General features: G+C 37.4%; 1 protein-coding gene across 1 annotated transcript in view; it reads right to left on the bottom strand.

Moving 5' to 3' along the window:
• tp53inp1 (tumor protein p53 inducible nuclear protein 1) overlaps nt 1-3,968 on the bottom strand; it is a 10,951-nt gene extending 6,983 nt beyond the window's left edge. Inside the window, exons 1-2 of the mRNA XM_037676788.1 lie at nt 3,954-3,968; nt 770-1,138 (exon numbers count right to left, since the gene is read on the bottom strand). Of these exons, the coding sequence (XP_037532716.1) occupies nt 770-896 (127 nt within the window). The 5' untranslated portion in view covers nt 897-1,138; nt 3,954-3,968. The remainder of the gene's footprint in view (nt 1-769; nt 1,139-3,953) is intronic.
• Between the last annotated feature and the right edge of the window lie 7,307 nt (nt 3,969-11,275).

Below are 11,275 nucleotides of genomic sequence, written 5' to 3'. Positions count from 1 at the left end.
GTGTGTGTGTGTGTGTGTGTGTGTGTGTGTGTGTGTGTGTGTGTGTGATGATATCTATATGGTTCTATTTAATATTTTAAGTACCGCTTTTGCAAATTGTTGCATACATTTATATAGTTTTAAGAACTAATTATTCAATTTTAAATTAATTTTTTTAACCATTTTTCGTGGTTTCAAGTAATTGTTCACTACATTATTTAAGTATTTCCTTGAGTTATTTATTTTTTTGTCTGTTTTTGCACAATTTAATTTAGTTTTATGCATCTAAGTTATTTTATCTGTTTTGTTGTTGATCTTGCACTACAAATTATTTTGAACATCACTGTTGCAGTTCTTTGGAACCAAAGAGAATAAACCAGATGAGACCTTTGCTGTAAAGTACATTGCATACTGGTACTTTTTGTTGTTGTTACTTTTAGTACCACTGATATATACATATAATGTAAATAGGGCTGTCAGAGTTGCAGTGAGTTTATGTTAGGTGGGTGAGTGATCGGATCATCTAACTGTTGATTGCAGTAATCCACATTATTAGCAGAAATAGAGGGCCTCAAACCAAATTTCGCTTAGGGCCCCATGGAGGCTTGGGCTGGCACTGATTACAAGGTAATAATAAGAACAGAGAAATGAGGTTTAGTACTTTTTGTTTTTTTGCAAAAAAGGGTGCAAAAGAGTAAAAAAGGAATTGTGTATTGAAGTAAAATAAATTATTTATTTTGTTTTCTCTTGGCTTTCTATCGTATAAAAAAAATCTAAAAACAAGAATTACCCAGGTAGTTGACCAGGATCCAGTCTTCGTCGTCTTCCTCTTCGTCCTTGCCGTCTCCGGACCTGCTGCCTCGGCTCAGCTCTCCCGCGTCGTCCCCGAACAGAGCACTGGCAAACCTGTGGAACATCCCGGGACGTCCTGAAGGCGCGTGAGGCTGAGGGCGGCGCGTGGCTTGGAGCGACGGCGGGGAAACGTGGCGGTCGTTTTGGTCATCAGCTGCAGGCCACACCGTGGGCGGAAGGCTCCAGAAAGGTGCTAAAGTGCATCAGTAAGATGTGGTCACAGATCATCTGAGGGTCAGCAGAAACATGCTGGACATCAACAACGTCAGGGCTCCACAAGTGCAAAAATACAAAAAAAATACGAGTCCTAAAAGGAGAGGAAGAAAAAAAAAAAACCATTATAAATTTAAGTTCACTTTTAATGCATTTGAACAAAATTACAACTAGAAACAAAAGCGGAGGTCAGGAAGTGTTAGGAATAAAGTTGTTAATAATGTAAACATTGTTGGCTTTATTTCTGGAGTCTGCTCACCCAAAACAAACTCTACCTTTTAAAGTGGAGATTAAAATAAAATTAGCAGAGGGTTTGAATCAAAAATAAAATGTGGGTCAAACGGTATTTAAGAAAACCAAAAGTCAAAATTAGCCAAGTAATGATTGAGTTACAAATCCTACACAATTAAAGCTGCACTAAAACATTTTAACGAATTCCTTGTTAAAATAGTTCCAACAAAACCTTAAAAAATTGATTTATTATAATGGATTTAAAAAAAAAAGGCAATTTGACTTCACTTTTATTGCACTAACTGGCAGCAGGAAGCCATTATGCACCACTGCTACTTTACACAATGTTTATAAGGAGTCTGGTAGAAACATCAGATAAAGGAAAAGACGTTCTGTCAGAATGTGCTTGTTGCTGAACTCTTATCAAGGCCGTAAAGTGAATTCCCATCATTACACCAACCGTCAGAGCTGGTGGATGCAAACAGCTGCTGGGTTATTGATCTGATGGAAGCAAACACAGAGGAGCTGTCCTGACCGTGGACATAAAGAGCTCAGCTGTCCTCAGAGGACACGCAGACACAGCTGGCTGGCAGCACTTCACTTTAGGATAGTAGACGAAAAGTGATCGGGCCCACTGCAGCTGCTGTGACCCACTGGCAAAGTATTCATTCAAAGTAATACAATAATACTCTGCTCCATCCTTTAATCCACCTTTTGTTTCCTAAATTATAGTTTAAAGTCGGTCTGTACACCTGTTCACCGATAGAAAATGGTTTTCACTTGACCACTTTAGCACTGTAAATACAAATTATATAATGGTATTAGTAATAATACTGTATAGAATCGTATTTCCTTGGGGGGAAAAACAAATTCTCTATTTTGTTACTGTTACTTGTGAACAAAGCTTTTATTACATTCAGGGGAATAAGTGAAAATGTGGGCTGTGCTGTTTTCTGGAATCCATGCAGATTAAAACAATTAATTCCTTTGTTCTAAATCACGGATTACCCTTCATCATTAACACAGGAGAAAATGCATTTTCTGCAGAAATGTAGTGCGATTAGTAGGTGCTGAAATTATCTAAAGAAGCTAAAATGGAGCAAAAACAAACACTAAGTGCTAAAAGAAGCATAGCCAAAAGTATCAAAATGCTAAAAGCAGCCAAAGGCTAAACTTAGCATATTAAGTACAGTACAGAAAATAGTACCCTGAAGCTAATTTAAAATAGAACAATGTTTTTGAATGTTTTGACACGGTCTTGTGTAATTCTGTTGGCAAAATGTGTAAAAGCAAATATTTAGCAACGTCTGAATTTATCCAGAAGTAGCAGATTGCAAAATCGTACGGGAAAAAAACAACAACAAAACAAACAGCACGGAAAAAAAAAAACAACAACAGGAAAAGAATGTTGCAGTGTTGACAAGAATAACCATCCAAAACCCAAACCGAGCTGGAGATGTTTCAACTCACGCGGACTAAAAGCCTGAAATGTCCGACTTTTTCGCCCTGCTTTTAAACGCGCCTTTGTGTGGTAAAGCCGTGACGCGTTAAGGGTCCCACGAATTCGCTCGGAATTCTCAATATCAAGATGATTTAACGAGAAATAGTGGGAGAGGGCTCTGCCTTTCAGGAACCAGTTGAGCAAACAGGCAGCAGCTGAGACGCAGAGCAAACAAGAAGGTTTTAAAGTGACTGACTGACTGTGGCATCAACAACAGCAGCACATCTTTCCAAGCTTTTACAACGAATTAAGGCAAAAACTGCGAAGACGGTTGCATATAATCCCCCACACAAAAGGCTAATCAAGGAGCTTGCTTTATGATCATATTAGTCCTGCTAAACAAGAAATAATGTCTCTGTTACAGCATTTATTTCATTTATTCATAAACGCTGGAGAAGTAAATTATGAGACATGTACAGCAGGCTGCAGGATTAACACAAAGGAAGCCCCATAATCAGGGATAGAAAGGGATAAAACACAGATTATGCACGTTTGAGTTGCCAAAAAATAAAAAAAAGAGAGAGGTTTACCCCCTTTATTCAGCTTGGACAGCCCAATAACTCATCAGTTCAAGTCACTTACTGTTTAAGATGCTGTTTTTATGTTTTAACATTAATCTGAATTATGATCCCTCCTCAGATGAACGTTTTTATTTGCTTTAAGAGCCCTATAAGGACAGCCCAGAGACAAAATGATCGAGAACATTTGGTTCCTCAGCTTGTTATTAGTGTTGTTAAGCAGTGTGTTCAGCTGCTCCAGGGATAATGTGCTGCAGCTTTTGATGGTTAAACAAGAGGAAGAGGAGGAGGCTGTAATCCAACACTGGTGGGGCTGCAGCTCCCAGACAGGCTGCTAAACCTTCATTTCCTTAAATCTGTGATCAAACATGTCCGAGAACAAGCTCAGGTCTTCTTGGATTTTAAATTAAAGAATAATTAGACATTTTAATCCAATAAAAGGGATTTGCGGAAGTAAAACTCTTAAGGGTTGAGCAGAACAAGTCGATGAAAATGTAAAATAATCATCGGATGTAACGGGATTATTTTGTCTTGATGTTGAGGTAAAACTCGTCTCTACCTTAATGCAGTTGGAAAAAAAACAAAAAAAACCCACTTTGCATTAAAATAAAAACCAACGGGCTCGTGAATGTTCACCAAAATGGAAACAAAGAACCCACCTGCGGCAAGAGGAGGAGCTGGAGCCGATGTCGAGTAAAAATCCTTAAAACGGAGGTAGATTCGTTACTTTTCGAAAAGCAAAAAGACTTTAGGCTTCTTCGCGGAAGAAATAAAACATAAAACCTGTTGTTTTATGGACTGTTCATCTGGAGTCACAGTTCAGTTTTCGTGTTTCTCCTCTCAGCCCGTTTCCTCCTCCGTCCCTGAACTGCGACTTCTTTTGTTGTTGTTGTGGAGGTCTAACAGCTGATTGACGTGACGTCACCGGGGACAGCCTATCAAAGGGGACGGACATCAGCAGTTTAGCCAATCAGAGTGCGGAAAACCGGCTGTCACTAACCCACGTGACTCCTCCCCTCCTTATACAGAAGAAAAAGGGCATGACTGGGCAAAGCACTCAGCTGAGCGGGACGAAAATGTCAGTTTCTCCCCGAAAAACCAGCCAAATGTTACATAAACAGACCCGCATCCGGATCAAGCTGCAGGCTTTCCTGTTTTACAGCATCCACCCAATCTATTAATCTGGATTTTTGTGAAATGATGTTATATAGTTGCTGATTTGACAATATTTAGTTAACTTGGTTAGAAATTTCAGACCAACGCCCTGAACCTAATAGGTGTCTGTTTTGCAGCAGGTTGCATCATTCAGACCTGTTTGAAACAACTTCCCTCACTGGTTGTTTTACTTAAACCCTCTATAAGAAATTAAATTCAGACTACGGCTCAAATATTCTAACATGTTGGCTTCTTGGTTATAGTTTGTGTTCTGGTTCTTCCTGATTCTGGTATTTATTTTGAGGTCAAACCGCACCAAACAACCAACCTCAACCTCAGCCATCGTTTAACGAGGACAAAGTGGGCTCAAGATGTTCAAACTCTGACAAGCAGGATCATTAGAGAGGGAACGAAACGACTTGATTATCTGAGACTGTTTTGTCTTTTTGTTTAACTGTACAAAAACAGAAATGTGTTTGTACCCTTACAGGTAATTGAAACCGTGCTTAATTTCTTTGTAAAAGTGATTCAGTGAAATTAAATTAGCTAATCGTTTCTGCAATTTTGGTCAAAATAGTTTGAACAAATTTGTCGGCAACCTTAGAGACGCTATTAATTTTTGCATTATAGTCATGTTCCAAACTAAGTGACTAAATGACTGTGGGGAGCAGCCGAATTCCCACCACCTTGGACCTCTACACTTCACAAAGCAGGGGAAGGGCGCTCCGCATCATGAAGGACTCCACTCATCCTGCACACAATGTGTTCCAGCCCCTCCCCTCAAGCAGGCGGCTGAGGAGCATTCAGAGCAAGACCACCAGGCTCAAACAGTTTCTTCCCTGCAGCTGTCAGACTGCTGAACATGAGCTGCACTTAATTCAGCTTCATCTTAAATTATTGTAACTTTATTTTATGATATATGTATATTAGTACTCTATTGTATTTATTTATTTGTTAATTGTTAGGCTTCTTGATCTGGAACCTGATTCTGAATTTCTTAACATAAACATGCAAATGTGAGCTGGTATGACAATAAAAAAAAAATCTTTGAATCCTTAAGTTTTATACCTTCAGTAGTACTGCATGTGCCTTCAAGCTTTTCATCAGCCAGAATATTTAAAAGGAAGAAAAATGTCACTGAGTAGTTTGGTATCTTTGTGCATCCACTGAACATGGAGCAGAGAAAGCAAAGGTGAGAGCGGTCTGAGGAGCTCAGAAAGACAATTCAATATATCATGTTAAAGGTAAAGACCAACCCTAATCTGACCACAGCTGCCAATATTATTCAAAAGTATAAAGGTTCATGGCACTGTGCCCAACCTCCCATGATGTGGATGCAAGAGAAAATGCAACCCCAGGTTAATCAGCTATATAGTGCACATGATAGAAAAAGACCCAAGAAAACTATGTTTAAGCTGAACTCTAAGTCAAGTCACTTCCTGATGATGAAATGGATTAAATGCATTCAGACAAGCTCAAAATGTTACGGGAGAAGTTTTTGGTACTGATGAGATAAAACTGGAGTTTTTTAGTCAGTTGTTTGCATCATTTTGTGTGTACTTGACAATACTTTGTAGTACTTTGGTGATTAGTAAATTACTTTCAACAAAGAAATGTTGACAGTCATGTCATAGCAGTATTTAATACCCATGGTGTTGTTGCTGGTGAACAGGTGTTGTGCCATACAAAAACTGTGTGAATTACTCCAGCTAATAAAACAAGAGTACTGCAAAAACATCCATGTGGAAAAAACACACACAAACAGCAGAGAAAAACATGTTCCTCAATAAAAGTCTGTCGAATAAAGCTACACCTGTACTACTCCAACACCACAGCACTGATAAGATGTGCCTCACTGCTCACACTTCCTAGATTTTTGAAAACAACTTTTTTTTTTTTTTACTGTGTGTTACATCACCACTGCAGTATTTCAGCAATGGACCTCAGAGTGTGACACTGGATAATTCAGACGAGCATTCTGGCCTCTGACAAAACAACGTTAATTTGTAAAGCAAATTATTTGAGTTCTTACATAAAATAACCACAATGTACAACTAATAATTTAGTAACCACTGTGACTAAACCAAGTGACTTTCCTATAGAAAAGGGCAAAAATAAACTGTTAATCTGAGCCTGAATTTTTCACTGCAGCTTAAGAGCTTCAAGAAAAGCAAAGAGCAACAATGGAGACATTCTTCAAACACGTTCTTATAAAAGTTGTTCCTCTGTGCAAAACGTTTAATACTGAGTAATACGACACATTTTGTCCTGCTACACAAATGCAAGAACTTTAAATGTGTCATTTATCCAGTGGTGGAGAAATTACTCAAACACTGTACTTAAGTAAAAGCACAAATAAACAGACAAAAATGTACTCTAGTAAAAGTAGAAGTACCACATTAACGTTTTTTAAGTAACAGTAAATAAGTACTTGCTTTTAAAAATACTTAAAGTATTAAAAGTAAAAGTACTTGCTGAATGTATTGCCTCATGCAATGGTCTACAATATCAAGTGTACGTATGTATATTTTCTGTAATACATTAATAGTGTTGTTTTAACGAACAATGCTGCAGATGATACATGTTTTTATTGTGTTTACTCTGTGACACCGTTCACACTTGGACTTGTGATTCTGTGCGTCTGAATTTCAGGGATGACCTGCAGAGGTAAATGTCATTAAGCAAAATAAGAGAAATGATTATACCTTTGAAAGTTTTTATTTAACACAAAGCAAAACCAAATGTGTCATTTTAACTGCAGTAAACACATTTAAGTAAAAGTTGTCTGCCTGAAAAAAGGAGCATTAGACCAGACAAAGAATAGACACTGATCATTTCAGCTCCAGTTTTTCATCAACTCTAGTTAAAATACTGTCCAGTCGACCTTGAAATGGGTCAATAATGAACAATATTTTAACTTCCTGACACCATTTTCAAAACTTGGACCCGAGTGTCGAGACATTTGGAGACATCTCTTGTCTCCTAACATCATGAACTGACACATTTTAATATTGCAGCAAGACTTTCTTGTTCAAGTTCAGAAGAAGTTGGTTTTCAAAGTTTTTCGAGTCCAGTCTGGCTCAGGAGAGAGAATCTGTCCTGTTGTACTGAACAGTCTTTCAATAATCTTTCAACAGTCTTTCAATAGTTTTTCAATAATCTTTCAATAAGGCCACGGGTGGTGCGTGTCTTCTTGCTGACTCTCCACAGTGGAATCCATTTTGGGTGTGTTAGCGGTGCTGCAGGTGCACCCAGCTCAATGATAATATACGTCATTGACTAAACATAATTGACCCAGCTCTTCTTGAAGGTGAGTCTAACATTACCTGCCCACTTTGCATAATTCAATGGACCAACTCCCCTCTCGTCATTAGTTACTTTCAAATTAACGAACAAATCAACAAACCGCAACGTGACTGTAACGCAACGTATTATAGAAATGTAGTGTAGTAGAAAGTACAGATACTTAACCCAACAATTTTCAGTCAGGTCATCTGGACAGCATCTTTTTTTTGTGTGTGTGCTGAAACGTTTCACCTTCCATCCAGAAGGCTTCATCAGTCAAGGAAACACACAACACAAAACTGATTCTTCCCCCAAACAGCTTACTCCAAAGTGGAACAAACCAGTTATGTTGGTGCTAAGATGGTGTCTTTGGCACGTCCCTTCCTCCGGTGCTGGCCCTCTTCCTCATCGACAGTCACGTCAAACTGATTCAAAATCAACAAAGTCCATGCTCAATAATCCAGGTATATAATCCAACAATTTCAGTCAGGTCATCTGGAAGAAACTGTCCAGATGACCTGACTGAAAATTGTTGGATTGTATACCTGGATTGTTGGAACAGATACTTAATGTAAAATGGAGTGGAGTAAAAGGCAAAAGAACCCAAGTTAAGTAACTACTTAAGTAAAGTACAGAAACATGAAAAATGTACTTAAGTACAGTAATGAAGTACTTATACTTAGTTACATCCCACCACAACATTTAACCATTATGCCTCTGAAATGAGCTCCCAGCAATTTTCTAAATTAACCAAACTTCAGATTTTATAGAATATTTCTGAGCCTTTTGGGATAAAAACAAGTACTTTAAAGTGTTTTTCAAAACTTTTGTCAGGACTAAGTCACAAAGTACATTAGGGAAGGTATAAACCTGATTAACAGACAATCAGGCGTAGACTTGAACTAAATCTTTGATTAGTCGGCAAATGTGAGGACAGTCAGTTTCACAGAAAGTCAAAACATTGTGTTTGTCTGTCGGTTCTGGCATCAGCTGTGAGCTGTCTCTACCTTACTAAATTACATCAGCTGTTTAAATAGTCCCACAGATTGAGAGAAAAAACAGAGGGTGATAAACATATCTGCCAACCTACATAGATTGTCACACAACGACCATTACTTGACATAATGTTCAGTTTCACAATGACACAGAGTCAAATAAGGAATTATGTACAAGACAGTAATATTGTACAACATAAACAATGCAATGTACCAGGAAGCAGATCATTAAACATGTCCGTCACAGTAACATGAAAGAAAGTAACACTGATTGAATTAGCTGACGATGATTCCTTTACAGTGGCAGGATGATTCAGGAACTGTCAAAAAACATGTTCATGCTCTGCCCTGACTGACATTCGACGAGCCTCATCCAATGCTTCAAATAAATGTTCCAATAAATTACACAAAGTGGACATTTTGGAGACTTTACCTCCACATAGAGACAAGAAATAGACATTTACATGAAGTAAATTGTTAGAATCCAGGTGAGACTTAAGGTTCTAATTGTGGATTTTACGTCCAGATCATGGCAAGTCTCCAAGAAATGTCCTTCAAAGAAATGAAAACACGACACTGCGTGTTACAGGTAGAGACATAAAATGAACGTCACACTTCGGAACATAAAAATTTGCCTCCATCCGTTTATTCGGTGGTGTCTTTATGTAATAAATGTAATGTTTACAGTCTGAGAGTTGCACAACTCTGTTCCCTGAGAGCAGATAGAGGGGTCAGCAACCTTTGTGTTGTTCTGGCTGATGACTCATGAAGAGCGCCAGGAAAAAGTTGGCCAATTTGTACTCAACCTAAAGTAATACTGGTTTCTTAAAGGTAAAAAAAAAAAAGAAAAAAGGCCAGCATTTTCCATAATATCAATCAAATGGTTCACAAATATTTCTTAATATCTTCCACCATAATCCAAAAGCTGCCCACGTTGCAGTTTTCTAATAGGCTACCACCAATTCACATTTATTAAACAACTAGAGAAATTGCATTTCCTGCAAAAATGCAGTGTGAATGCTCATTGCTGAAGAACTTGCTGAAAAACAGCTGAAATTAGCTTAAAACATACTGAAGTGTAGCTGAAATGGAAGAAGCCTAAGAAGCTAGCAGAAGAAAGCAGAAATTACACATATTTGCTGATTTAGGTTTAAATAAGCAGAAATAAGCACAAAATTAGGAAGTTAGCTAAAAAAAAAAAAAAAGCTAAAAATGAGCAGAAAATAGCTGAAAAATTGCCAAAAAGGCAGAAAGAAGCTTAAACTAGAAGTGGAAGGAGCTAAAACAAGCTCTAAAAATGTGGAATTAGACGAAAAAGCTAAAATTTGCATAAAAGCTAAATAGTAGCTGAAATAACAGAAAATGGGAGACTGCAACGAAGCCAAGATTCAACATGTCTGCTGAATTCCTTAGATACAGAACTTTACTAATTGGCTTTTCTATGTATGTGCATGTTCATGTAAAGTGCCCGAGACAACTTTGTTGTGATTTGGCGCTAAATAAATAAACTGAATTGAATTGAAAAGGCTGAAACTAGAAGTAAAAAAGCTGAAAGGAGCATAGCAAGCTGAAATGATCAAAAATAAGTTAACTGGGCTGAAAGTAGCAGAAATTAACATGAAAAACTTGATTTTTATTTTCAGAAAACAGCTAAAATTATTTTAAAATGTTAAAGGTAGCTGAACAGGTAGAACAAGCTTAAAATAGCAGAAAAAATTATAAAGAAGACTTGCTTGCCTAATTAGGCTGAAAGAAGCAGAAATGAGCACAGAAAACTGGAAATCAACTGAAAAAGCAGATTAGCAAAAAAAAAAAAAAACAGCTGAAAATTTACTAAACATGCATAAAGAAGCTTAAATTACCAGAAGGAAGTGGAGAGAGCACATTTTTGCTGAATTAGGCTGAAAAAAGTTTAAATATATGCAAAACATATGTAATTAGCTGGAAAAGCTAAAATTAACATAAAACAGCTAAATAGTAGCTGAAATATCAGAAATAGCTTGAATTTACAGAAATAAGCAAAAATGAGCATAATAAGCTGAAATTAGAAGAATTAAGTCAGAAGAAGCACACAATGTTGTAGTTAGCAGAATAACGCTGAAAGGAGCACAAAACATCTGAAAAACAGCTGAAATCAGCTGAAAACAACAACAACAACAAAAAAATTACACAAGGAAGCTGAAAGATGCAGAACCAGAACAAAATGTGAAAGAAGCAGTAAAAGGTTGTAAACAGATCTAAAGATTTGAAAGATGTAAAATGAGCTCAATTCATTTTCTATGAGATCAAAATGGCAGAAAGCGCTAAATATTTCAAAAAGCTAAAGCTGCAACGATACTTGAAGTTATAGCAGGATTGTCCTGAACGAGCTGAACGTTTTGATGATTTGTTGGAATAGCACAAAAATCGTGGAACAACAAAGATGCCCAAAAATGTACGGAAAAAGTACAGCAAGTACCGTATACGAAACCTATAAACAGGATCGCAATAGTGTGACTGCTTATTAAGCATTCACACAATAAAGTTAGAACTTGAGGAATCTAGTT

The sequence above is a fragment of the Nematolebias whitei genome, chromosome 5, assembly GCF_014905685.2.
Source record: "Nematolebias whitei isolate Nwh7 chromosome 5, NemWhi1, whole genome shotgun sequence".
Classification (NCBI taxonomy): Eukaryota; Metazoa; Chordata; class Actinopteri; order Cyprinodontiformes; family Rivulidae; genus Nematolebias; species Nematolebias whitei.
The sequence above is the reverse complement of the archived record's forward strand: the minus strand, read 5'-3'. Positions and strand labels throughout refer to the sequence as shown.